General features: G+C 59.9%; 2 protein-coding genes across 2 annotated transcripts; one reads left to right on the top strand and one right to left on the bottom strand.

Annotated features, from left to right (window-relative positions):
- The first annotated feature begins 1,933 nt into the window (after nt 1-1,933).
- Nucleotides 1,934-10,863, top strand: RELA (RELA proto-oncogene, NF-kB subunit). The gene is made up of 11 exons (XM_040256224.1): nt 1,934-2,293; nt 2,876-2,902; nt 3,003-3,154; nt 3,298-3,446; nt 4,340-4,431; nt 4,799-4,930; nt 5,805-5,909; nt 6,121-6,333; nt 8,430-8,510; nt 8,597-8,671; nt 9,427-10,863. The coding sequence occupies exons 1-11, from the start codon at nt 2,287-2,289 to the stop codon at nt 10,065-10,067; spliced, it is 1,674 nt and encodes a 557-aa protein (XP_040112158.1). The 5' UTR covers nt 1,934-2,286; the 3' UTR covers nt 10,068-10,863.
- Nucleotides 10,864-13,939: 3,076 nt separating this feature from the next.
- On the bottom strand, nt 13,940-25,604 carry SIPA1 (signal-induced proliferation-associated 1). The gene is made up of 16 exons (XM_040256173.1): nt 25,539-25,604; nt 22,379-23,147; nt 21,673-21,800; nt 21,407-21,583; nt 19,093-19,267; nt 18,312-18,415; nt 17,922-18,079; nt 17,226-17,835; nt 16,655-16,929; nt 15,441-15,659; nt 15,233-15,338; nt 15,039-15,147; nt 14,839-14,940; nt 14,676-14,730; nt 14,429-14,507; nt 13,940-14,322 (listed from the first exon to the last, which is right to left on the bottom strand). The coding sequence occupies exons 2-16, from the start codon at nt 23,049-23,051 to the stop codon at nt 14,176-14,178; spliced, it is 3,117 nt and encodes a 1,038-aa protein (XP_040112107.1). The 5' UTR covers nt 23,052-23,147; nt 25,539-25,604; the 3' UTR covers nt 13,940-14,175.
- Between the last annotated feature and the right edge of the window lie 190 nt (nt 25,605-25,794).

The raw sequence follows: 25,794 nt of genomic DNA, 5'->3' as shown, positions 1-25,794 counted from the left end.
ACTCTGCCTGTCCCGTGGACCATAACCTGCCAGGTTTCTCTGTCCTTGAAATTTTCCAGGCAAGAATACTGGAGTGGGTTGCCATTTCCTCCTCCAGGAGATCTTCCTGACCCAGGGATCAAACTCGCATTTCCTACACTGGCAGGCAAATTCTTTACCACTGAAACACGTGGAATCCCTAAAACACGTGAAAAACGTTTAAATCCATGCATGCGTTAAGATATTTTTAAAATGCTTGTTAATTAACTTTGGAGGATGTTAAAGAACCAAGGCATTATTTGGAAAACTGATAAACAGAAATTCTATACCTTAATAATCACATTTAGATATATACCCAAGAAAAATCCTGGATATATGTAACAGGAGACATTCACAGGAATGTTCTGAAAACATTGTTTATAATAGCAACAAACTGGAAACCCAAACGGCCACCCTCAGGAGGAATAAATGAAAAACTGTGATATGTTTGCAGAATAGTACACAGTAGTAAAAAATGGAATGAACTATGAAACAGTTGAATATTAGTAATGTGTGGAGTGAAAAATGTAAATAACGAAGGACAACAAATACCATACTCTCTTACAGTTCAAAACTAAGCAAAAACAAACATCATGTATATATAATTTTCTTAAATTTTTTTAGAAAAATTAAAGGAACAACAAATACAGAATTGTGGATGATGGCACCCTAGACACGGATAAGGAGGGGATGAACAGGTGAGGAGCAGGTGGGTAGATATGAGTTCTGATGGCTTTTCCATCCAGCCTCTTGAGTTTTGCAGTGGGTGCACTGGAACTCGTATTAAGCTGAAAGGTATACATATCTAAATTTTAAAAGGAGGACCATGCTAGCATCAGTGATGATTGTGTGTCATTAATCAAAGATTATAATTAATCCACTCTGTCTTCCTGACGACTGCCTCCTCAGAAAAAGTAAGGTGCCGTTTCTAATCCGGGGCAGCCACAGGAGAAACTGAAATGAGTGGGAGGGGTGGTAACTGTTTTCACTTTTCTCTTCCTGTTTTTTTTGAGCCTGGGAAAGCAAGTCAGAATTTCCAATCTTTTCCAATTCCCACACGATTCCCTAATTTAGAACGAACTTAGAGAAAATTAAAACCCTTCCTGCATCTGGGGAAGGCTGCCGCCAGCCGTGGAGCATCCCCACTGTGGGATGAAAAATCCTCCCGGGGGCGGTGTGTGCTCCAGCCCGACCCCCAACCCGTTCATACTTGCTTGTACGGGGTTAAACCTTGGGGGACGATACCCTCGGCGAGGAGTCACAGGACGGTTAATCAGTGGAAATGCTTTGGGAAACTCTTGGACCCCAGCAGGAAGCCCTGGGCGGCAGGCGTGGGGAGGAGGGGCGGGTAAGGGAGTTCAAACGGAACAGAGGTGTCAGGTTGCAGAGACAAGCTCCAGAGATTTACCCCTGGGTGACTACCCCTCTCCACCCACTGCCCCCGAGGGTCGGCAGTGTGGATGATCTTAAACCGACGAGCCTGCGGGTACTGCGCGAGCGGACGCGGCACGGAGCCTCTGATCACGCTAACGTGCAGCAGGCTCCGCGAAGGCCACGATCCGAGTACTGCCAGGTGGAGAGGTCCAGGCCACTTCTCTTTTTCCTCGTTGCATCCAGACTGGGGTGGACAGGAAATTAAAAAGTGCTTATGCGGCAATAACCATCAAGAAGCACTCTTACTGACTAGGAAACCGTGAAGAGTTGAGCCACCTGGCCTTTGCGGGCGAAGCAGGCCGGAGCCTTTCCCTGCGCGGGGCGGGCGGTCGAAGCCCGGCAGCCCTAGCTTGGCTCCAGACCGGATCGGGGTGACATCACCAAACTCCTCCGACCGACGGGAGGAGGCCCCCGAAATCCCCTAAAAACATAGTGAGTAATCGCAGGCCCCGCCCTCCAGGCGGGGCCCAGACTCGGGAGCGAGCCGAGCTGCCCCGCCAGCCCCGGGAGCGGCCTCCAGGCGAGCTGCCTGTCGGTGCCCCGCGCGGCGCGCACTAGCTCCGGGTCGCCGGCACAAGCAGCCTATCCACCCTGCGCGCGGCCTGCCCATCCTCCGCGCGCCGCGCGCTCGCCCCTGAACCTCTCCCGGTGGCGGCGGCACCCGCAGCGGCGACGAGGGCGACGGAGACGCATCGCGCAGGCGCGGTCGGATTCCCGGCAGTGACGCGACGGCGGGCGCGCGCGGCGCATTTCCGCCTCTGGCGAATGGCTCGACAGTAGCGCGCGCACCGCGGGCCCAGCTGCGACCCCGGCCCCGCCCCCGGGACCCCGGCCATGGACGGTGAGGGCTTCCCCTGACCCCGCGGGGCGGCGGCGCTGAGGCCGCGGGGACCGCGGCGGGAGGCCCCTCGCCGCCTTCCGACCCTTCGTTCGCCGATGGGCGCTGCGCAGGGAGCGGCCGGCCGGATGGTGGCGCGGGGCGGGGCGGGCATCAAGGGTTCTGACTCAGTTTCCCCCTGGGTGTGGAGTGTTGGGGGGAGCGTTGACTCAGTTTCCCCCTGGGACCCGAGAGTGGGGGCTTGAGCAGTTCTAACTTAGTTTCCTTGTTAGGGGAGATTGTATCTGACTCAGTTTCCTCTCGGGATGGGGGAGTGCCCTCCCTTAGTGTAACTTAAAACAGAAAGGCCGTGACTCAGTTTCCCCTGGTGGAGGGAGGCGGCCATCTCTGGTTTCCCTCAGGAAAAGCTTGCTTCTGGCTCCCTTACCCAGGCCCCTAGTTTCCCTGAAGGTTCCAGGTAGCAGGCCCTGACTGAGTGTCCCCGAGAAGGAGCCTGGCTCCCTCTCCTCACCTCGGGGAAGCAGGCCTTCCCTGATGAGGACAGGATGTGGGCTCCTGCTGACCCTTGTCTCCCTCTCCTTTCAGACTTCTTCCCCATCATCTTCTCCGAAGGTAAGTGGCCCATCCTTTCTCAGTGGGTCGGGAGGAGCTCCCCAGGGTCAGGGGCGATGGGGTCAGCGGCTGATGGGCCTGGCCCGCGTGTTCCCTGCAGAGCCTGCGCAGGCCTCTGGCCCCTATGTGGAGATCATCGAGCAGCCCAAGCAGCGGGGCATGCGCTTCCGCTACAAGTGCGAGGGCCGCTCAGCCGGCAGCATCCCTGGCGAGAGGAGCACAGACACCACCAAGACTCACCCCACTATCAAGGTCAGCAGAGCCCCAGGGCAGGGGACCCAGAGTCAGTAGGGCTGGGACTTGCTTTCAGCCCCCACGCCCCCATGCCGAAATCTGTGTCTGGGAGTTGGGTCTGGAATTCCAGCCCTCTAGGGTGCTCTCTGTACTTTGGACAGATCAATGGCTACACGGGGCCAGGGACAGTCCGCATCTCCCTGGTCACCAAGGACCCTCCTCACCGGCCTCACCCCCACGAGCTAGTGGGGAAAGACTGCCGGGATGGCTTCTATGAGGCTGAGCTCTGCCCGGACCGCTGCATCCACAGGTGAGCTCCTTAGGGATGGCAGGGGGTGGAGGAATGTGGTGCTGAGATGGGAATCGGAAAAGCAGGCAGTTATGTTGCTGTTACAATGTTAATTGTTTCTGGACAGAGGGCAGAATTCCTCACTGCTTGCTCCCTCTCCAGCTTTGCAAACTGATTCTTTTGTTTTGAAATTGTCTGTGTGTCTCCTCTCTCCAGTAGATAGGAGGAGCTCCCTGTGAGCTCTGTGGCAAAGGTGTGGGTCCCTAATCACCCCTGAACCCCTAACCCCTGTGGCTAGAGTGTCACACCTCTTGTAGTCAGAATGAAAGCCATTGAACCAACGGTCTCCCCTGAAGCTTATGTACTGGTTGACAGAGGCAGACCATAAATAAATGTACAAATAACTGAACAAGATACTGTTAGAAGGTCATCATTTCAGTGATGAAAATGAAGCAGTAATAGGTTGGAAGAATAGCCTGAGGTGGCGGGGGGTGAAGGAGCTGGTCCCATTCCTTTGGGCTGGGAGGTCAGAAAGGCTTCTCGTAAGTAAGACCTAAATGTGAGAAAGTAGAGAAGCACGGACGGAACATGCCCAGCAGAATGAACAGGTGCAAAAGGCTTTGAAATATGAATGAGTGTCATGTCTTTGGAGAGGGTAAAAGAAAGCTCTGGGGCAGAGGGTAGGGAGCTGGCAGGGACTGTGGCTGGGGCCAAGCGGCAGGGCACAGGGCCTTGTCAGCCAAAGTAAGGAGTGGCTTTCAGCGTGGCACAGTTGGGTGGGGTGGCATTCAAGGGGGTTAAGAATGGAATGATCACCTGGTGAGTTGGGGCGGGGATAAGGGTCAGAGTGGGTAAGGCAGGAGGGCCCAGGCTCTGCTGGAGACAGTGGAGCTTATGCTGGGGGGGGCCCTCAGCTTTCAGAACCTGGGGATCCAGTGTGTAAAGAAGCGGGACTTGGAGCAGGCCATCAGCCAGCGCATCCAGACCAACAACAACCCCTTCCAAGGTGAGGGCGGCGACAGTGGAGGCCTGGGCCTGCCTGGAGCACCTCCAGCTGCTGTACCCTTCTGAGGCCACCTGCCCCTCACGTGTCCCTCACTGGCCAAGATGTGGTGCCCGTTCAGTACATACACCCGTTCAGTACATTTTACCATTGGAGAAACAGACTGAGCGCGGGGGCGGAGGGGACAGGATATTCAGGGTCACAGGTGGAGTCAGTGACGGGCCTAGAACGTTCCCACCGCCCTCCTCTAGGACGCCTGCTATTTCACACACCTTCCAACAGCCCTCCCAGCCCAGAGCTCCCCGCACACCCGGCTCCACCCCAGCCCATCCCCGGCCCAGGCTCTCCTGACCATCGGTTTTTCTGACAGTTCCCATAGAAGAGCAGCGCGGGGACTACGACCTGAATGCCGTGCGGCTCTGCTTCCAGGTGACAGTGCGGGACCCGGCAGGCAGGCCCCTCCGCCTGGCGCCTGTCCTCTCTCATCCCATCTTTGACAACCGTGAGTGGTCAGGGAGCCGCAGGAAGGGGAGAGGGGTGGGCCTGTGAGGAGGAAAGGAGAGGTGGGGAGGGGTGACCTGCAAGAGTCGCTCTGACTTCGTCCAGTCACCCAACGTATCAGACATCCCCTCTGTGCCCAGCGCTGTGCTGACCAAAAAGACGAGGCAGAGGAGACGCAGAGCTGCCCTTAAGGTGCAGCGTCCAGGCTGGCAGGGAGTCAGATGGGAGACAGGCATTTCCAGCCCATGACGAGAGGGTGGTGTGCCCAGAACTGTACTGATGACTCCAGGAAATGAACTTCCAGGAACGAGATAATGTTAGAAACTAAGAATTCAATGAGGAAAGCTCACAGGAAGTTTACAGATGGATTGGGCTGACATTGGTCAACTGCCGTTTTAAAGTAGCCAGTAGGATACGTGAAAATAAAAAGGCTTTGGAGCCCCAAGGCCAGAAAACCAGGATAAACCAGTGTGTGGGGGGGTGGGGGGCTCAGGAGGGAAGGATTCATTGCCAAGGCGTGTATGAATGGGTCTTGAATACTGCCTGGGTCATGTGGAGAAACAGCAGTTGTGATCGCTTTGGTTCTCATAGGACTGTATGCTTCATGATGGCAGAGATGTTTACCTTTTGTGTGTGGTTATGTTCTTCAGGCCTAGAGCAGAGCTGGGCATGGAGTAGGTGCCGGTAGATAAAGAGTTGTTGAATTGGTTGGTGTGAGGAGCCAATGGAAATGGTTGAACCTTGGCTGCAAAGGTGTAGTCAGCAAACTCTAGGCAACCTTGACCCTGGGCTGGGCAGGAGCCTTCTTTTCCTGCAGGTCAGCCCAGCAGACCGCCGGTGGTTCAGGGCTTCCTTCCTTATTCCCACACCTTCAGGCGCCCCCAACACCGCCGAGCTCAAGATCTGCCGGGTAAATCGGAACTCTGGGAGCTGCCTCGGCGGGGACGAGATCTTCCTGCTGTGTGACAAGGTGCAGAAAGGTACACAGCCGGAAGGAGGGCTGGACCCAGGAGCAGGAGGCGAGGGGCAAGGCTGAGCAGACACACTAAGTGTTAAGGAGCTGGTTTAAGCACTGTCCCCAACTCTTTGGGGACAGCAGGGCCATGCATCTCTAGAAAAAAGTATCGGCAATTGCAGGGGGCGGCGGGCTGGGGGAGCTGAGCACCCACGTGGCCGCCCTGTCTCCTGCAGAGGACATCGAGGTGTATTTCACGGGACCGGGCTGGGAGGCTCGAGGCTCTTTTTCACAAGCTGACGTGCACCGGCAAGTGGCCATCGTGTTCCGGACGCCGCCCTATGCAGACCCCAGCCTGCAGGCCCCTGTGCGCGTTTCCATGCAGCTGCGGCGGCCTTCCGATCGGGAGCTCAGCGAGCCCATGGAATTCCAGTACTTGCCAGACACAGGTATCCAGCTGGGCAGGGCAGCAGCAGGGCTGTGGGCTCCAGCCGGTGGGAGTGAGGCCGGGCTGGATGCCACAGCTGTAGGTGAAGGTCAGAAGCTGGGGTTGGGCAGAGATTTCCATAGTAATCAGATTCTTCTTCTCACCTCATTTAATAATGATGCCCAAGACTTAGTGAGCTCTTGTGACATGTGTGGCCCTATTCTAGGCATATCCGTGAATTGATTTTATTCTCTCATGAACCTTTTGAGGTGGGAGATAGCATCTAACTTGCCTGAGGTCACATAGCTAGTGAGTTATAGACCCAGACCTCATTTGAACCCAGGCCGTCTGGTTTCTGGGATCTGTTGCCGCAGTATATCTGTACTTATCACCACCACACAGTCATGCTGTGGTCAGGGCTTTCGGGCATCTGCTCAAATAGGAACAGCCAAAGTGATCCTTTATCTGAAGCCTGTCATCCAGCCTGAAAGTGTGTCCTGCCCTGGGACCTGTTTAACAGTCTGGAAAACAAGGCCTGAAACGGCCATCAGTTCATCCCACCAGATGAGGACTGAGTGTCCACTTGGCACCAGGCTCTGCACCAGGTATCGTCAGTCCAAAGATGGATAAGACACGTTCCCTGCCCTTTGGGAGCTCGGTCACATGAGGAAGGCACACATGCAAAACAGCAGCCTGTGTCACAGAATGACGTGTGAAGCAGCAAGGTGTATGCAGAATACTGTGGGAACTGGAACCGGCTGCGTGGAGGAGGTAGCATTTAGGTTGGAGAAAGACCCAGAAGCGCATTCTCTAGGCGGGTGGAGCAGAAGGGCAGGGAACGGGCACAGCACGTTTGGGGACAGCTTTGTGGCAGGAGTTCACGTTGTCGGGCAGTGAGCAGGCTCTAGGCAGAAGGGCCTTGAAGGCTGGACTCGCGTTCATCTGGGGTCACATCCTAAGGCCTCGGGAGCCACCTAAGGTTTCTGAACAGAGAAGTGACGTGAGCAGGTCTGGAAGCAGCGTGCAGAGCATCTGAGAGGGGGGACACAGGTGGGGAGGTTTTGGAAGATGTTCGGTCGTTCGGGAGAGAAGGTGCTGTGTGAACCTCACAGACGGAACACACGAGACCGTCTCACCCACTGCCGGCCTCCTCCGAGACCCTGAGCCCATGGGCCCTTTGTGTCCTTCTGGGGACCTGTGCTCTAGCTGCTGCCTCTGCTCGAAACGCTTGGCCGCCAGGTTTTCACACAGTGGGCTCACACGAGTGCTTCCCTGGACCCCTCGACCTTACCTCTGGTGCTGTCACTCACCCTGGTCCCCTCCTCAGCTCCTGTCACTTGTGTCGGTGTCCCTCTGTCCCTTGGATGTCACAGCTTTGGGGAACAGGAACCTTGTCTCCTTCCTCAGGGCCATACCTCCAGTGGCTCTAATGGAGCCTGGCATGCAGATGCTTGGTGAATGTGTGTCTAGAGGGTGAATGGTGGGGAGTGAGAAAGAGGAAGCTGCTGAGGATGTGTCCAACGTTTGGGAACAGGGCAAAAGAGGTAGGGCGGGAACACCGAAGGGGAGGGAACCAGGATCAGGTGTTTGAGGTGAGACGGTGAGGTTGGCTTTGGGCTCTTGACGTCAAGTGCTTTGGGCTTCTCCAAGTGCTGCAGAGTTAGAGAGTTTGGAAAGCTCCAGACTAAACTCAGAAACTATCAGAGAGAAGGTTAAGAGTCTGTTGAAGTCTTAAGCCAGCCTGTCAGGCTCGGGCTGCCCCAGAAAGCAGAGCGCGCAGCACCAGGCCTGGTCAGGGCTGGACGGGAGCAGGGACGTCAGTGGTGCAGGTGAGAGAAGCCTGAGGTGGGACCCTGCGATGGCTCCTGGCTCCTGACTGGGGTCACCCGTGTGGCCTTTGGAGGGCAGATTCAGCTAACGGAGGTCTTCTCAAAACAGTCACGGCATTCTTATAATTGTGGAGTGTCACAGGGTTGTGCAGCTGTCCTCACTGGCTGAGGTTTAGAGAAAGGTTCTTAGAAAAAAGTTTGTCTTCTCGCCTACCTCCTGAGGGTCCTTTGGGAACTTTGGGGGTCCACTGGCACAAGCAGGACCCACTTCCCTCCGTTACTCTCCCAGATGATCGTCACCGGATTGAGGAGAAGCGCAAAAGGACATACGAGACCTTCAAGAGCATCATGAAAAAGAGCCCTTTCAATGGTAAGAGGGGGCGGCGGGAGAATCAGAGAGCAGTGGGCAGGGAGGGGACCCAAGACACCAAGAACTGACCAGCCTTCACCCCACAGGACCCACCGACCCCCGGCCTCCAACCCGGCGCATCGCTGTGCCTAATCGCGGCTCAGCCTCCGTCCCCAAGCCAGGTGAGGATTTCCTTAAGGTCGTCACACTGGAACTGTAGGCTCAAATCTGTTCGATCCATGGTTTCCAGACCTCTTGGAGAGAGTCGAGCAGTCTCACCAGCAGGTGTCTGAAACCTGCTCGCTGTTGGGCTCCTGTTTCTCAGGGCCTGAGCCTTCGTGGCCTAAAATCAGAGCCAGCTGGGAAACGGTGAAGATGCCGATTCCCGGGCCCCTTACAGAGCTGGGGAATCAGAGGCTTGGGAAGTGTGTCCCAGGAACCAGCACCACCCTGGGGATGAGAACCCCTGTGGTATCGGTTAAACCCACATTGGATGCCTTGAGATGCAGAAGTTTCAAAAATGCAGTCTCTGCTCTCAGTTCTCCATTGAAGTGGGGCAACCAAACAGTCACCTCTGAGGTAGCAAAACGGTAACCTGTAATGTATATGCTGCTGTGTGTCTCAGAGAAGGAGGAAGAGGCGCTGCTCCCTGCCGGCTGCTCGGGCACAAGGCTATGCCGGCTCTGAAAGCATCCTTTCCTCTAAGGCTGTGAGAGCTTTGTGGGCCAGGGTAGACAGGCAGGGCTTCACGGAGGGGAGCCTGGAACTGGGCCCTACAGGGGAGGCCAGATTAGGTAAGAGGAGGGAGTAGGGTGCCGGCGGTGACGCCACAGGGAAGGGGTGAGCCTCAGCACTCGAGGCAGCGGCTGGGGTGCAGAGGCTGGGGGGGGCGCTTCCAAGGCTTTTTCTGACCCCTGCCTCTGTTTCTCTTCTCCAGCTCCCCAGCCCTATTCCTTTACGCCATCTCTCAGCACCATCAACTTTGAGGAGTTTTCCCCCATGGTCTTTCCTTCTGGGCAGATCCCAAGCCAGACCTCGGCCTTGGCACCAGCCCCCACCCCGGTCCTGACCCAGACCCCAGTCCTGGCCCCGGTCCCAGCCCCAGCCCCAGCCCCAGCCCCAGCCCCAGGCATGGCATCAACCCTGGCCCAGGCCCTAGCCCCAGGCCTGGCTCAGGCTGTGACCCCGCCTGCCCCCAAGACCAACCAGCCCGGGGAAGGGACACTGGCAGAGGCCCTGCTGCATCTGCAGTTTGATACCGATGAAGACCTGGGGGCTCTGCTCGGCAACAGCACTGACCCTGCCGTGTTCACAGACCTGGCATCTGTCGACAACTCTGAGTTTCAGCAGTTGCTGAACCAGGGTGTACCCATGGGCCCCCACACAGCTGAGCCCATGCTGATGGAGTACCCTGAGGCTATAACTCGCCTGGTGACAGGGTCCCAGAGGCCCCCTGACCCAGCTCCCACTCCCCTGGGGCCCCCTGGGCTCACCAATGGCCTCCTCTCGGGGGATGAAGACTTCTCCTCCATCGCGGACATGGACTTCTCAGCCCTTCTGAGTCAGATCAGCTCCTAAAGGGGTGACACCCGCCCTGCCCAGAGCAGTGGGTTAGCAAGGGACTGAAGCCCTCCCAAAGCACGCACTTACGGATTCTGGGAGGGTGTGCTCCAGTTGCCCCCAGGTTCTTTGGGTGGTGTCTTCCTGGGGAGGGGGGGGTGCATTTTATTCTTTTATTGGCAGTATCTCTCTCTCTTTTTGGAGGTGCTTAAGCAGAAGCATTAACTTCTCTGGAAAGGGGAGAGCTGGGAAGACTCAGACTCTTCCATCCCTTATCCTGATGTTTGGCTCCAGGCTCTACAGAAAATTCTGGGGTCCTCCAGCCCCACCCTCCAGCTTCTGGTACTCTCCCAGAGAGATGGGTAGGCTGGAGCTATGGCCTTGGAGGCCACAAAGCCTTATTACAAGTGTCTTCCTCAAATCATAGATTCATTTATACCTTGAGGCAAAATAATGCCCCTGTTACGCTCCCCTCTCTGGTGTGGCATTCTTTGTGCCTAACTACCAGCCTTTGAGGGCCTGGTCTTGCCCACCCGCGGAGGTCTCTGCCAGCTCTTCCCTTGCTGGGCTGTGGTTGAAGGGGACTGGTGGGGCAGTATTGGCCTTCTCCAAAATCCAGGGAGGTTCTCTTTGAGACTGCTCTGTTCCTCCTTTTCTCAAGTGCCTTAATGGTAGGACGAGCTGTTCAGAGTCGGGGAGAGCAGGCTGGCTGCTCTCCAGTCAAGAGGCTCAGTTTTTACTGAAGAATCAAAGCATTTATAGACTATTGCTTTTTCTACTCTGAACTAATAAATTTGTTGCCATGCTGGCTAGAGATTTGTCTTTTTTGAGCACACTCTTTGCTGGTCATTTCAGGTTGGATGTTCGTGATACAGAGTTGGAGGCACACATTTGCTGGAGGAATACATTGCCATTGGGGAGCTTGCAGTCCACGGACATCCGTGGACACTCCTAGCTACCAGCCAGTGAATGAAAGCAGGCGGCTATGGGGGGCGAGGGGAAGTCCTAGCCTAGCGAGAGCCCGAGAGCCGGTTGGACCCAGGAGTTGTGGGGATGGAGCATTTTCAGGAAGGGCTTCACAAAGGCCACGCTAGCTTCAGGTCTATACGTCAGCAGAGGGGCTAGCCAGGATTTATAGGTAAGCGGGGTTAAGAGACGATGTTGGAAAGATTCGATGGGCCAGTCTGTAAAAGATGAGGAGGCTCGGCTAAGAGGTTTGGATTTCATCTCTTAAGTGGTTGGTAAGGGAGGTGCCAGGTGAAGGTCTGTCCTTTCATACCCTGCCCTGGGAGGACCAAGGAAGTCTTAAATCGGAAGCCGCCTCCTCTCCACCACCGCGCACGGCCCAGGAGTCCTGAATAAAAACCAAGCCACGGCCCACGGGCTAGAGGCAGACATACTTCCGTTTTGTCCCGACGCACGCGCAGTAAAGCAGAGTCAGCCACCGGCCCTAGAAAGCGAGGGCCTGCCTTCCCGAGTGCGCAAGCGCACGTATAGCTTTCTACAACGGGGCGGCAAGGCAGTGCGCTTCGGGAAAAGCCCATCCTGAGGCCGATGGCGTCGCAGGGTTGCGGGAGGGTGAAGGCACTCAGGTATCAGTGAGACGTTGCTGCAGATCTAGCGAGTCCCCTGGGAACACAGGAGGCCCAGGGTGCAGGTTCCGATGGCGTCTACGAGAAAAGATGCCAGCTAGCGGCGCAATGTTGGGGAACCGGAAAGCATCTAGCGACTCGCGCTGCGCTGCGGCGTTTCTTTCGGGGGGCGGGGTCTGAAGCAGGTGGGCCACCCCGGGGCCTGGCCGAGCGGTACTTACGCCCGAGGGTCGGGACCCAAGAGCCGTGGCCGGGTCGGGACCCAGGAGCCGTGGCCGGGTCAGGACCCCGGCGGGAGTGCGTGCGGAGGTGGCGTTTGCAGCTGCTGCGCTGCGGACAGGGCCAGGGCGAGCGCCGGGAAGGACCTGGCGGGGTGGGAAGACTCCTCGCCGGAGGAAACTGATGGCCGAAACTGCCCGCAGTGTCATCAACCTGAGGCCCGGAGGGAATTAGTGAGTTCGGGTCCTCCACCTCAGGCTGTGCCTCGCTCTTCTCGGCTTCCCCAGTGTCCTGAAGTGACCTCCTGCTCTCCCCCGAAAGCCCTTCCCACAGTCCCTGAGTGATCTCATCATGACCATGGCTCGCCCGTCCCAAATCTTTGTCTCCAGCTCTGACTTCTCTCTCCTGTGCGCCCGCCCTCTGGACATCTCACCCTGACATCCCTCAGGTCTTTCAAAATCTCGGTGTTCCAAGGGACCCTAGCCATCTCCAGCCTGCCCTTTCCCCTCAGTCATGGCCTTAGCAGCCTCCAGGGCTCCAGTCAGAAACCTGGCCACCACCGTGGATTCTCCACCTTCTCCCTAGCAACTGGAGTTCACTTCCTCACTTGGTCCTGGCAGATGTGCCCCATTATCCCCACCCCCATGGCCATCCCTTAGTTTAAGCGACCACCTTGCCCACTGGGGCTGCAACTACAGCTGCCTCCCTGGCCATACCTTCCCTGTAGTGCTCTTACACCCAAATCTCATCACCCTCCCTTTGGACATCTACCCACCACATCACCAGACCCATTTTCTGCAGACTCACAGCCAGAGAGTAACCAGAGCCTTCCACCCTGCCTGTGAGGCCTCCTCACTATAGTCCACCAGGTGAGACCTGGGACCCAGTGCTGGGAGCCCCAGTGCTCCCAATTCACAGCCCTTTCTGATTCAGCTCCAGCCTCCTTGACCCCTGCTGCTGCTGCTGCTAAGTCGCTTCAGCCGTGTCCGACTCTGTGCAACCCCAGAGACAGCAGCCCACCAGGCTCCCCCGTCTCTGGGATTCTCCAGGCAAGAACACTGGAGTGGGTTGCCATTTCCTTTTCCAATGCATGAAAGTGAAAAGTGAAAGTGAAGTCACTCAGTCGTGTACGACTTTTAGCGACCCCAAGGACTGCAGCCTACCAGGCTTCTCCGTCCATGGGATTTTCCAGGCAAGAGTACTGGAGTGGGGTGCCATTGTCCCTGAAAAGCCAATTCCAGTCCAGTAGCCCCCCAACCAACTGGTCCTACCCAGGATACCCTTGACTTCTTTATCTTGTGAACAGGACAGTGAACCTCGGCAACTCACATTACCTCCTCCTGATCCCCTGACCTGGTTTCTCAGAGCCTGGCTAATCCTGCCAAAGCCTAAGTCGGTGGCCTGGGTCTCAGCAGGGCTGGACAAGGCATGTGATGCTAGCCAAGTCAGTGTCCTGTCTGGGCCTCAGATCCCAAAAACAAAGAGTTTAGACATAATCCAAGTTTGGACCTGCTGATGCCACTCACAGGAAAGAGCCCAGCCTGGTGAGGAACAAGGGGTCAGAGGCTGGTGAGAAAGCAAGTGAGTCAGAGACATGGAAACATCTCCCAGGCAGGTAAGGCAGAGAAGCTCCTACCTCTGGAACTGGGCCCTGCAAGATATGGCCAGGTGACTGAGGAGTGCCAGGCTTGGGGGCTCAGTGTCTGCAGAAAGGAGAGGACTCCCTGTACTGGGGTCAAGGCCTTTAAAGGGGGGCATGGCCAGCACCTTCCCTCCCCTGCCCAGCAGGTCCACTCTCTGCTTCTGAGCTCAGCCCCTTGGGTTTGGTTCCAGGGCAAGGGCCTGGCTCCTACAGTTAAGCAAAATCGGTACAGAGTGTGGTGACTTGCTTCCCAACAGACCAAATAAATGTTTGTGGAACAGAAGACAAGGAATGGCCTAGCCTCAGAGAACCCCCCCCAGTTTGTGGCAGCCCAACTCTGAACCAGTGTCCCCAGGGCTTCCCTAACCAGTCCCGGGAGTTTGGCCAGAGCCTATGGGAGCAAAACCCCTTCCCCCTTCACGTCATGAACACTTGTGTAGACGCAAAGAGCAGTGGCTTCTTTATTCCCTGAAGTGCCCTTTTCTCCACAGAATATTTACAAACAGGTGGGGTGAGGGCGACTGTGCCACCATCTGGGCCAGGGAGTGGGGCAGCGCCGCACGCCTCGCGCAGGGAGAGGTCCTGAGGAGGGCCCAGTTTGGGCGGCCCAGGGGCCCTGAGCAGCCGGGCAGTTCCAGCAAACGGGCAGCCAGGCTGAGGCCTGCCTGAAGGCTCAGGCCAGGTCAGTGGCCGGGGAGCCCAGCTGCTTGGAGGCCAAGAGCAGGCGGGTGGCTGCGCTCTCTGACTCGGCCTGCAGCCGCCGGTTGTTGTGCCGCAGGTTCCGCACCTCCTCCTCCAGGGCTGCCCTGTCTGCCTTCTCCTGAGGAGGTGGAGGTAGGGGGGAGGCAGGAGTCAGGGTGGTGGGCCCCCAGCCCCGCTCCCAGGGCAGCCCCATGAGTCCCCGCACCCCGCGGCCACCGTGTCACCTTCTGCAGGTCGTCCTGCAGCTTTCTGAGCATGGACTCCAGGTGAGAGACCTTCTCGGACAGGCTCCCGGGTTCTGGCCTGGGGACACGGAAGTCAGGACTCAGGGGGACTGGGGCTGGTACCCAGACCCACCCGTGTGAGAGGGGCCCAACCCCCGTCTTCTGACTCAGGTGTACAGAGCTTCCCTCTAAGGCGTGGGCACGAACACTGGGCGTAGGGTGAGGGGTAGGTCGGTGGGAGGCTTACTCAGCATCAGACTTTGGAGTTCCCTTGGCGTCTCCGCTCTCGGGGATGGGCTGTCCTGTGGGGACAGAGAGACCGTTCGGGCACGTAAAGCAAGAGAGCCCCACTCTGGCTCCTGCGCCCCTGATGCCCACCCCCTACCCCCGGAGCACCCTGGTGGCCTCACCCTCCCGGGAGAGCGACTCCAGGATGGTGTTGCAAGTGGAGGCAATCTCCGAGATGGATTGCCACTCGTCTTCCAGAGTCTCGCTGCCCGCCTCAGACATGACTGTGGGCAGCAGGGGTGGGCTCAGCCAGGGAAGCGCAGGCCAGGGCCCCTCCCACTCTGCTCCTAGACCCCCACCCCCACCCTTGCTCCAGACTCACTTTTGTTGATAGAGTTCCTCAGAGACAAGGTTCGTGGCCAAAAAGAGGCCCTCAGCTCTGGGGCCGGTTCGTCCTTGTCCTCAAAGCCACCGGGGCTGCCTGGCCCGTCCTGGGGGGCGGAAGTGGGTATAGATGAGGGATGACCACTGTGCCCACCCCTGCTTGTGGGGCTCCAGAGCCTTGCTTCTGCTCACCTGAGCGGGGGGTGTCTCCCTACCCGCACTGGGTGCTGCCGGCTTGGCCGTGGTGGCCAGGAGGAGGTCCGGGGTGGTGTTGGGCAGGACTGGGGCCGCATCGGAGCTGCGAGGGCAGGGACTGCTCAGCACTGGGAGCTGTGCCTGCCTGTGGCCCCTGCGTGCAGAGGCCTCCTGGGCTGCAGGAGAGGGGAGGCCGAGGGGGTACCTGCAGGGTGACGGTGGTTTCTGGCTGTGCAGGAACTCAGTCCTCTCCTCCGCCAGGTCCCCAGGCCCTGGAGGACCGCTGCTGTCATTCAGGCAGACTTGCAGCAGCTGCTTCGTGTCAGGCAGTAGGGCCTCAGCAGGGGCCTCATCCTGCACCGGCTCCATAGCCCCCCGCCGGCTAGGCTCCTGCAGAGACAGCGTATACAGCTCCGAGAAGCTCCTGCGGGGGGAAGAGGGGGTCAGGAGGGGTGTCCAGCACCACCAGCCCCACTCCCAGCTGTGCCAGAGGCTTGCTTCCAGGAGGAGAGCACTCCCAGCTGCCTAACAACAGTGAAAGAAGTCTGCCTGGCTGCTGGCCACTGTTCCCGCGGGCATGTGTGTGCGTGTGTGCTTGATCACTTCAGTCACGTCTGCCTCTTTGCAACCCCATGGGCTGTAGCCCACCAGGCTCCTCTGTCCATGGGACCTCAGTTCAAATCATAGGGCTGCCCACGTGTATCCTGAGCAAATCACTCTATGTCAACTTCTCCAACCGCGAAATGGAGATGATACTACTGATCTCCTGGCTTGCTGTGAGGGTTTAAGTAACGTGGGAAAACCGCTCAGAGTAGAGATCCAGAAAGTACTGCCTGGGCACAAATCCAGCCTCTTGGCTTTTTTTCTGTTTTAGCAGATGTGCCTGTTTCTGGAGTACTGAACACTAAGGATAGGTTTTTACGATCTTAATTGGTTGGGAAAAAACACAAAAAGAATGTATCAATGGCATGTGAAAGTCATATAAAATTCAAACGTCAGAGCCCACACTCATCATTTATGTGACATCTGTGGATGCTTTTGAGCACCTGTGAGAGCGTTGAGCACCTGCAGCAGGAACCAGATAGCCCAGAAAACCTGAAATATTTTCCCTCTCTCTCTTTACAGAAGCCAGCATGTCCCTGCTTTAAAGCAGCAGGTAGTCAAGTGTGTGAGGGTGTCTGTGAGAAAGCTAGGGGGAGCTGCACTTCGATCTTTCCCCGCAGTGAAGACAGTGCTTAACTGGCTTCCTTCTACCCATAAGGCACCTGCCGTTCAGAGAGATTAAATAAGGGACATGGGGTTCTCTAAGGGAAAAGCCTCCACGCAAGGTTCCTGTCGCCAGCGGGACACAGTAAGCATAAACGACGCGGTGGCCAAGCTGCCCGGTCCTCCCACCACCCTGCGTCCCGGCACCCTGACCTGCGGGGTCGGCCGCCGTCGTCGGGGGGCAGGACGGTGACGCAGACTTTGGGCGCCGAGCGCAGCAGCTGGGCAGCGGCCTCGGGGCCGAGGCTGGCCAGGGTCTGGCCGCACACGCGCAGCAGGCGCGCCCCAGGCCGCAGCCCGGTCGTCTCCGCGAACGTGAAGCGCTCCACGTGCGTGATGAAGCCGGCGGCGTCCACCTCGAAGCCCAGGCGGCCTTGGCCGTCGCGGGGCAGCGCCAGCTCGCGGGTCTCGCAGCCGCGGCTCACCAGCTGGGGCGGGGTAGGGCGGGGCGTGAGCGGCGCCGCCGGAGGACGCGCGGCCCCAGCGCCAGACCCAGGACGTCCCAGGTCACACGGACCCTTTCCCACCCCCCGCCCCGGGGAGGGCATTAGTAACCACCCCGTGGAAGAGGGCCTGAGGACCCCCAGTTCCAGCTCTGCCAGGCTCCCAGACTGGGTGTGCCCCCGCCACTCCGACTCTCCCTTTCGCAGGAGAGGTGGCGGAAACGAGGGGTCCCAAAGCAGGCTCCTCCCTGCCGCGCCCCGAACTTAATCCCGCGCCTCACCTGCAGGCGCGCCACGACCTCGCCAACGGCTTGGCCAGGGGGCCCGTCGAACCGCAGCGTGATCGCCTCCCCGCGGCCATAGTACAGGTCGAGCCGCTGCTCGGAGAAGGTCCAGGCTAGCACGTCTCGACAGGCGCAGTTGAAGACTACCCGGCCGTCGCGTGGCGCCACCAGCACCAGCGCCTCGGCCGAGATGCCTAGCAGACAGGGCACCTCGGCGCCGTCGGGGCCGCCCGCCTCGGCTCCGGCCGCGCCCCGTGCCCCGGGCGCCGCGCGCACGCCCCACACCAGTGCGCCTGCCGCCTGCAGCTCAGCGCCTGGACCCCGGGGGGCTGCCCGCCGTCTCCCGCCCAGGGAAGGCAAGCCGAAGCGCGACGCCGAGTCCAGCGACGTGGTGGTCACCTCGTTGGTGGCCAGGTCCTGCAGGTACTGCTGGCGTGTGCGCGTGGCCATGGCGTGGAACTGGCGTGCGTGGCCCGCCGCCTGCTCGCCATTGAGCGCCTTGGCCAGCAGGAGGGCCCGGAAGTCGCCGTTGGCCGCGAAGGGACCTCCGCCAGGAGGCAGAGCTGGCCCGAAGGCCGGCGTGTCCTGAGTGCGGCTCACGGCCACCCTATGGGGAGGGAGGCTGTAGTCAGGGGCAAAGGGAAGGTCCAAGAAGAGGCACCCTTGGCAGAACTGGAACCCCGGGGCGCCCACCTGTAGGAGGTGTGCGGAGTGCAGGGCGCCTCCGCCCGCACCACTAGGAATATGTGCTGGAAGTGGGAGCGGATGGTGGTGGGGCAGAAGGGCTTGCTGCCTGGTTCCTGGAACACGATGGTCACAATGTCATTGCCGATGTGGCGCTTCCGCAGGAGCTGGGGGTTAGGAGGAGAGGCATGTGAGCAGGGCTTCCCCATGTCCCTACTCATTCAAGCCAGGCAGTGCCTGGGCACCCATGGCCCCCACCCGCTCTCCAGTGCAGGCCTGGGGTGTCTGTCTTTGGGGAGTCACACTACCTGGGAGGGAGAAGCTGGGGGTCAGCAGAGCTCAGGCCAAGGTCCCGCCCACGCAGCACCCCTCCCTGGTTCCCCAGAGCCCCAGTCACACCTGCTGCTGGTTATTGGGGGTGTACGGCAGCATCGTGGATACGTGGAACATGATCTCATGGTCCTGGTACGTGGTGTAGAGGGAGTGTGTGCCTGTGGAATCCGCTGTGGCCGGGGAGTTGGGGACACCACGGGAAAGCAAGGGGAATCTGGGTGACTTGGACCTGCCGTCCCTGTGCACAGGCTGGAGCCTCTGTCCTCCCCAGCCAGCAGGTGGACAACTCCTTCCCACCACCAGCCAAGGTCCAGGCCACGAGCTCTGCTCCCCGTTCCCCGCCCACCCCCACTCCCTCCCACCATAGGATCCAGCCTGGGGTTGGGATGCTGAGACAGAATGGAGACAGAAATAAGAAACGATCTGCTAAGAGAAGCGGGGGCGGATGTCCCAGGAGAGGACAGATGTTGGCCTAGGCACCAGTGTGTGCGGAGCAGCTGAGAGAGGAGGGCAGGCAGGAGGTCACCTCCCAGGAACCCTGGGACCTTTCCAACACAACAGGCCGGGGCTAGGCTGGGGCTGTGTTTGGTGGGGAGAGGTGGTGCCCACCAACCCCCATGGCCCAGCTCCGGCAGTAGGGCACCAGGGTTTTCCCAGCCCCTCCTCCCAGCCTTCGCAACCCCCAATGCATGTCCTCAGCCTACCAGGAGAACTCTCCACCCCCGGCCCCAGCCCTAGGACAAGATAGGACAGAAAAGTGAGCCGGCAGCTAGTTCTTGCCAAGGCAGTCTGCCCCTCAGCATGTGTCTCCGCCCACCCCACCCCACCCTGACCCCCTGGACCTCACTTTTGGTGTCCAGCTGGGCCCGGTAGCTCTCAAAGCCTTTGAGCCGAACCACGTCGCCCAGTAGGGTGAGGAACTGCATGAAGGCGGGTCCTGCCTCCTGGTTGTTGTACATCTCCTCCTCTGAGCCCTGGCCCGCCCGGCAGTACAGGATGCCCACCTTACGCTGGAAGCTCAGCTGCAGGAGGAGGGCACAGGCGGAAGGCTCAGGCCTCCATCTCCCAGCAACACCCTGGGGGCCTTGGGGCATGGACGGGACACTGGCCTGGGGGTGGGACTGCCTCTGCCCTCTCTAAGCCACGACCCTATCAAGTGGGTTTGGTCTCTCCTGCTCCGGGCGCTCAAGAGGGCAGAAGAGGGCAAGGTGGGAAGGAACCAGGCGGTGGCTGGTTCTCATGGGACCACAGAGGACGTGGTTCACGGAAAGGACCCTGCACAGAAGATGCTTGATCCCAATCAGCGTCCACACAGTCATCTTCCTTAGCCCACGGCCAGCCTGTCTTCCCCTCTCTGGAGTCCCAGGCACCTAAACCATAACCTCTGGAGCTCCACACCACCTCTCACCCTCTGCTCCCAGCTCCTCTGGCTCCTTTGCATCTGGGGTTAACTGTGCACAGCTCAGGGCGCCCTGCCACCGTGCCAACGAGCCCAGGGCCCTCCAGTTCCACCTCCCTTTTTCACAGTAAGCCTGTCTACACCCACAGTCCCCACTTATATCCCTCCTAACCCCTAGAGTCCCACACTTCCACCCCAACTTTTAAAGCCTGAGCCCCTCTTAACGACCACAGGCATGGCCTCACCCTGACATACTCTCACCCTAGTTGGCACTTGGGACAACAGGAACTTCACTTGGCCTGTGACCCCAGGGACTGCCCCCTTCATGTCCAGGCCTCTTCTCCACTCCTGGTCTTTGCCCTCGGTGGCCAAAGCAGCCATCTCCACAGATGACGCCCCCATCTCGGCCTCCAGCGCAGCCCCTTTCCTGGTTGCAGCTGCATGGATGTCCTTCTAGCACCTGGCACCTCACCTCCTCCCTGTGACTCTTCCCTCCCGTCCATCCTCCAGGGTCCCTGGCTCTACAAAAATACCTCTCTCAGGGGCCAAGAAGGAGGGGAATCTCACAATACCCCCACCAGCCACTCTGTCCCTGGACTACCGCCTCTTCACCTCTGCCATCGTCACCACCAGGCCTGGCTTGGACAACTGCAACAGCCTTCAGCCTGGCTTCCAGTCTGGGCCCCACACTGCAGCCAGAGGGCTGCTTGACCTCTCAGATCTTCCATGGCTCCACAGCGCCCTCAGGACCAAAGGCCAGCCTTTGCCACCCTGTCCCCCAGCCCCACTCTAGCCATACTGAACTGCCCACAGGCGCCTGGCGCAATAGTTCTTCGTCTCTAAGCTTCACCCAGGTTGTTCCTTCTGCCCAGAACATGCCTGCCCTTCCTGGTTTGAGCTCTTGCATTTCCTCCATGATGCTAATAACCTCCTGGCCAAGGAAGGCAATCAACCCTACCCTCGTGCCCCACAGAGCCCTCAGCATCTCCCTTTCACTATTATCCTGCTCATGATTATCCGTGATTCTCTGTGGGTCTCTCCCCCACCTGGCTGTGAGCTACTCAAGGACAGAACCTGGACTAGACAAGTCTCCAGCATCCAGTCTGGAGCTTGGTACCAAGGGATGAGGAAATGTTTGTTGAGTGACTGACAGACTGAATGACCAAAGAGGAAAGTCAGGGCCAGTGAGTAGTAACTTTCAGCACAGGGTAGGGAAGGACTTCCAGCTGGCTTGAGTGGGCCCACAGTGGAAGGAGCAAGCGCCCCAAACTAGCAGGAGGCCCAGCAGGGCCTTGCAGGGCAAACTGACAAAGAATGAGAGGGACTTTCGAGAAGAGGGAGTGGTGATTAGACAGTGTTCCTCAGCTGACAGGCACATGGGAATCATCTCGGGATCTCTTCACGTGCAGGGCCTGAGTCAGTAGGTGTGGGTTAGGACCCAGAACCTGCCTTTCTAACAAGCCCGCAGGTGAAGTGGATGCTGCTGGTCTTGAGAGGCAAGGTTCCAGATGACCTCTCATGCCCTCCTTTTGAAAAGCTAGCTCTTCTGGGGTCCTCGTCCAGCTCAAGATCAGGGTCAAGGCTGGGTGGCTGGGAGCTGGGCAGACTTGATTCAGACTAGGTTGAGCTCTAGGACGAGGGTGTGCCCTGCCCACTCACCACTTGCTCGTCCAGCGTGAGGTCAAGGGTGGGTGGCTAGGAGCTGGGCAGACTGGGTTCAGACCAGGTCTGGCTCTAGGACAGGGGTGCCCTGCCCACTCACCACTTGCTCGTCCAGGGTGAGCAGTGTGCGAGGCACCTTGGGTGAAGCTGAGCCCAGGCGCAGGCAGGTGGGGCTCAGCCGCGGGGCCACATGCTCTAGAAGCTTCCTCGGGGACAGGCCTCGGGGGGGCCCTGGCGGCAGCGCGTCCTCTGAGATGGTGCCTCGGAGGGTCCGGAGCTAAGGAGGATGGGATGTAGGGGCGCTCAGGATACACGCAGGCGGCTCCGGAGACAGTCCGCGGCCTGGCTCCCATGACCCTAGCCCACCTGCGTGGTCCGCACGATGACGCGGTAGCTGTGCACAGTGCCCCCTCCGCTGCTGTCCTTCTCCTCCCGCCGCAGGCTCACTGCCACCGGGCCCAGCGCCTCGTCCAGGCCGAAGAAGTTCTGGTGTTCTGCCGGGAGCAGGAGGCCGATGACCAGCCTCGCCCCTCAGCAGTCCCACCCTTGCTCAACCACACCCATCACCAAGTCCCCCTCTCAGGTCCCCATCACACTAGCTCAGATCATCCCCTCCTCAGCCCTGCCCGCATTTTACCAAGCCAAATCCTGACTCCTGTCCGCACCTATTATACACTTGGGCTCTAAGCCTCGCCCGTATATCTCACCCCGGACCCAGGGGGCTATGCCTCTCTGCTCCAAAGCCTAGATCCTGCATGGCCTTGCCCAGCATGCCCATATTCTTTCCCAGAATATCCGGGGCTCTCCCATGTGAACACTGATGATGACAAGATGCCCAGGTGCAGGGGTTCAGATTTCAGCTCCCAGCAATGGCCCTAGGAAATCTCTCCCCAGCCCAGAGGAGTACGATGAACCCGACAGAGGCAGAGGACATGTCTGGGTGTGAGGGGAGGCCTGGCTTGGCTGCAGGGAGGTGGTTACAGCTGGACAGCCTTGACCCAGAGACAGAGCCCGACGCTTTACAGAGCCAGGGACTCGACAGAGAGAACAGTGCGCTGCAGGTGACCCTCACCTTTGCCGTAGAAGTACTTGCGGTAGTAGCCGGCGCCCAGGTCTGCGTGCTCCAGGCTGTAGGCAGAGGTTCGGTTCTGCGGCTCCTCCAGGACGGACACGGCCGCATTGGGCAGTGACGGGGGCACAGGTGGAGACACCGGTCCCCCCAGGCCCAGCTCGCCTTCGCCCCCGAGCTCGCTCACAAAGCCAGGCGCCTCGAGCAGCAGGTCCGAGCTAGCAGTCTGGTCCTGAGCCGCAGCGGGGGTCCCAGAGCTGGCCTCCGCCTGCGCCCCTGGTCCCCGGGGCCTCGGAGACCAGTCAAAGAGCAGGCTCTGCACGTCATAGTGGGCGAAGCAGCGCGGCTCAGGCACCGGCGGGAACTCAGGCTCTGGCTCCTCTGCCGGCAGCCCCAGCAGTGCCAGCGGATCGAAGAACCGGGCCGGGGGCGCGGCGGGGCGGCTGGCGTCCTCGTGGCTGTGGGCGCGGGCACGAGGGCTGGCCGGCGTCGGAGGCCGGGCCTCGCCTGCATCGCTGCCGCTGCGCACCAGCGGGCCCCGGGTTGGCCTGGGCTCGAAGGTGTGAGGCGTCAGCGGGGGCCGGGACGGCTGGCGCAGCTTGCGGGCGAAGAGGTCATCGGTGGGCGCAGGGGCCGGGCCCCGCCGAGGGCTCCCCACGCCGCCGCCGGCCCACATGGGCGCGCCTCGGACCTGGGGACCTGGCTCTCCGGATGCCGGGCCGCATTGGCGGGCACGGGTGGTTGCTGCCCAGCCGGCAGGCCGGTTCCTGCCCTGAGGGAGGAGTGGGCTACTGAGAGGGGCCTGGGAAGAAAACAGGAACCCAGCCCCCAGCCTGGTCCTCCCCACGCGGGTTGGCTTCCGGCCCCCTCCGCGACCATCAAAGCCGCTTCCGCTTTCCTGGCCACTTCCTCGTCTGCCTGGGGCTGAGGTTTCAGCCCCCTCCTCCAGCTCAGTGCAGGGCAGGGCCAGGGGCTGGGCTGTGGCGACCTTGTCCCTGAGGGTCTGGGAGCCCCGGGCCACCCTGGGGCCGCCAGGGTTCCCCAGCTCCCACTCACACACCTTGGCTGTGGTCTGGGCCCAGGGTAAGGGTCTCCACCAAGAGCTGGCCCAACCAGACAGATGATTTGTCTCCACTGGGACGGGAAACCCATGGGGCTACTGGTGTCTGGGTCCTGCCCACTTGACAAAGGGAGGACGTCCTGTCCCCAGAGACCTTCCTCCCTGCTCCTCCCACTTCCTCCAGGATCCCAGAGGAACTAAGCACCCAGCGGCTGGGTCTCAATGCCCTGGCCCTCACTGCCTCGGTACCTCAAGGACGCAGGGGTTCCCAGGGGGCAGTGGCAGGTCAGCAGGGACAGCAAGAGGACTTCCTTCAGTGCAGGAAGTGGCCCCAGCTCTGGGCCCAGCCCCCTGCTCGGCCCCACATCCTGAGGAAGGTGCTGGGGTCACACCAGCTCAGTCATGGGACCTCGGTCACCCCAACCTGATGGACAGGTCTGGGCTCACCCTCCTGCAGGCTTCTGTGGCCCTGCCTGGGGGGAGGGGAGGAAGTCCTGGTGACCAGGACTGGAACTGGGACCCATGGGGACTTCGGCCTACCTGGCCACATTGAGGCTGACAGGGCATTCTGAACCCCACATGACAATCAAACCGAGGTCCCCATAAGGGACTGCTCTTGCCTAGAGCAACTCTGTATCAGCTAGGATCAGACTGACAGCTAGGCCTGTCAGTCTGCAGGGCCTAAGCGATGCTGTACTTCCCCACTCTGAGCTCTGTGTGAGTAGGTGTGGGGCAGGTGGGGCTAGGCTAAGGCTTGAGGTCTCACAGGATGTACGAGTGAGACACCGAAGGCCCCAGGGACCTGCTAAGTGCGGAAACGTGTCGAGACCAGGGGCAGGTGTAAAGAAAGCGTGGTGTGAGAACGTGAGGCGGCCACCCTCAGATGAACCCAGGATGGAGTGGGCGGCAGGGGTAGGGCTGTGGGTGACCCACTCGGGGTGCATGCGCCTGCTGGTGGGTTTTCATGTGTCAGCTAGGGCTGCGTGGGGCTGGGCTGGGAGGGGGTGGGGGCACACGCTCTGCACCCCTCAGCTAGAGCTTCAGAACCAAGCAAGGGCAGGCCTCCAAGAGCTCAGAGTACCTCCTCCCTTAGCTTCTCCTAGGACAAAGTTCCTGACGCTGACCGTGAGCCTCTGTTCTCTCATCTCCAAAATGAGGTTAATTAACCCTTCCTGTCCCTTCCCAACCCTGCCAGGAGATTGCAAGCAAAGGGAAGTGAGTGAAGCTGGCCATGTGTTAAGTGTATGGTGGCAGACACAGGCCCTGGCTCCATGGGCCAAGCTCCAGGGCCTGGGCTGTGGGGGGTGTGTGTGTGTGTGAAGTGTGTGTGATGGGGTGGGAGGGGACACGAGGCAGGGGTCTGTGCAGGCCCCCGCTCCGTCCCCGCTCCGTGCAGGTCGAGCTCTGTGTATCTGTGTGTGCACAGCTGGGGGCTGCTTCTTGCTCTGGCCCAGCGCCTGCTGGGCTCTGGCCCTGCCTTGAGGGGTGTTCTTGGGCTCTGCCCCCCATCCAGCAGCTTCACACAGGGTCCATTGAGGCCAGGACATTCCTTATGGCCTGTGTCACTGGCGAGGAGGGGGCCGGCCTGCTCCCACAGATCCGGAAGGCCTGGCTGCCCCAGGAGGAGGCTCTGGACACTTCCCAGCACATCTGGAGGTCATGACCCCATTTCTACTGCCAGAGGGCGCGACAGATGTTTCCTCCCAGGCCAGGCGCGGGACTGGGGGGCGGTATGCAAAAGCTGGGTCGGAGGCCGCCCTAGGAGAAGGGGAGCCCCAGAACAGGGGGTGCCCGGCACACAGCCAGCACACAGCCAGCAGGCAGCCGGACAGTCGCCAGCTCCTCTGAGAGGAGCCGGTAACCGCCGCATCCACTCACTCACCCGCCACAGGCTGGGCCGGGCTGTCCACGCAAAGGAGGTGGGGGCGGCACCAGTCAGAGGCAGGGGACTGGACTAGAGCCCAGTGGGAGGTTGGGAGGGTGCAGGCGGCGAACTCGGCGAGGACCCCCTACCACCCACACATCACCCTGGCTGACCGGCAGGCCACCTCCTCCCCTGTCCCGCCCGACACAGTGCCGCCGCTCCCCCGCTCCCGCCGGTACCTCTGGGGCTCCCGCCCGGCCGCCTCCTCCGGCGCTGGGGTCCCGCTGCCTGCTCTCCAGCGGCGGCTCCCGAGGCCGGCTCCGCCTGGGGGCGGGGCCACGCCGGGGGCGGGGCCTGGGCGGAGAGGCGGGGCCGGCCCGGGAGACCTCCGCGGCGGGAAGCGCAGCGGGAGGGGACTCGAGGCCTAGCCTCGGTCAGCGCGGAGCGCAGGCGGAGCGCCTGCCCTGAGCCAGGCCCGGCCCGGCAAGCTGTGAA

Source organism: Oryx dammah, unplaced genomic scaffold (genome assembly GCF_014754425.2).
Source record: "Oryx dammah isolate SB20612 unplaced genomic scaffold, SCBI_Odam_1.1 HiC_scaffold_15, whole genome shotgun sequence".
Taxonomy (NCBI): Eukaryota; Metazoa; Chordata; class Mammalia; order Artiodactyla; family Bovidae; genus Oryx; species Oryx dammah.
The sequence above is the reverse complement of the archived record's forward strand: the minus strand, read 5'-3'. Positions and strand labels throughout refer to the sequence as shown.

Excerpts from the sequence above, each read along its gene's own strand:
- RELA (XM_040256224.1), top strand. Across the intron at positions 4,432-4,798 it reads CAACAACAACCCCTTCCAAG|TTCCCATAGAAGAGCAGCGC; the intron begins GTGAGGGCGGCG and ends TTTTTCTGACAG. Across the intron at positions 5,910-6,120 it reads GTGTGACAAGGTGCAGAAAG|AGGACATCGAGGTGTATTTC; the intron begins GTACACAGCCGG and ends TGTCTCCTGCAG.
- SIPA1 (XM_040256173.1), bottom strand. The coding sequence starts at position 23,051 with ATGTGGGCCGGCGGCGGCGTGGGGAGCCCTCGGCGGGGCCCGGCCCCT. Across the intron at positions 21,584-21,672 it reads TCATCGTGCGGACCACGCAG|CTCCGGACCCTCCGAGGCAC; the intron begins GTGGGCTAGGGT and ends CATCCTCCTTAG. Across the intron at positions 19,268-21,406 it reads TCACCCTGGACGAGCAAGTG|CTGAGCTTCCAGCGTAAGGT; the intron begins GTGAGTGGGCAG and ends CTCCTCCTGCAG.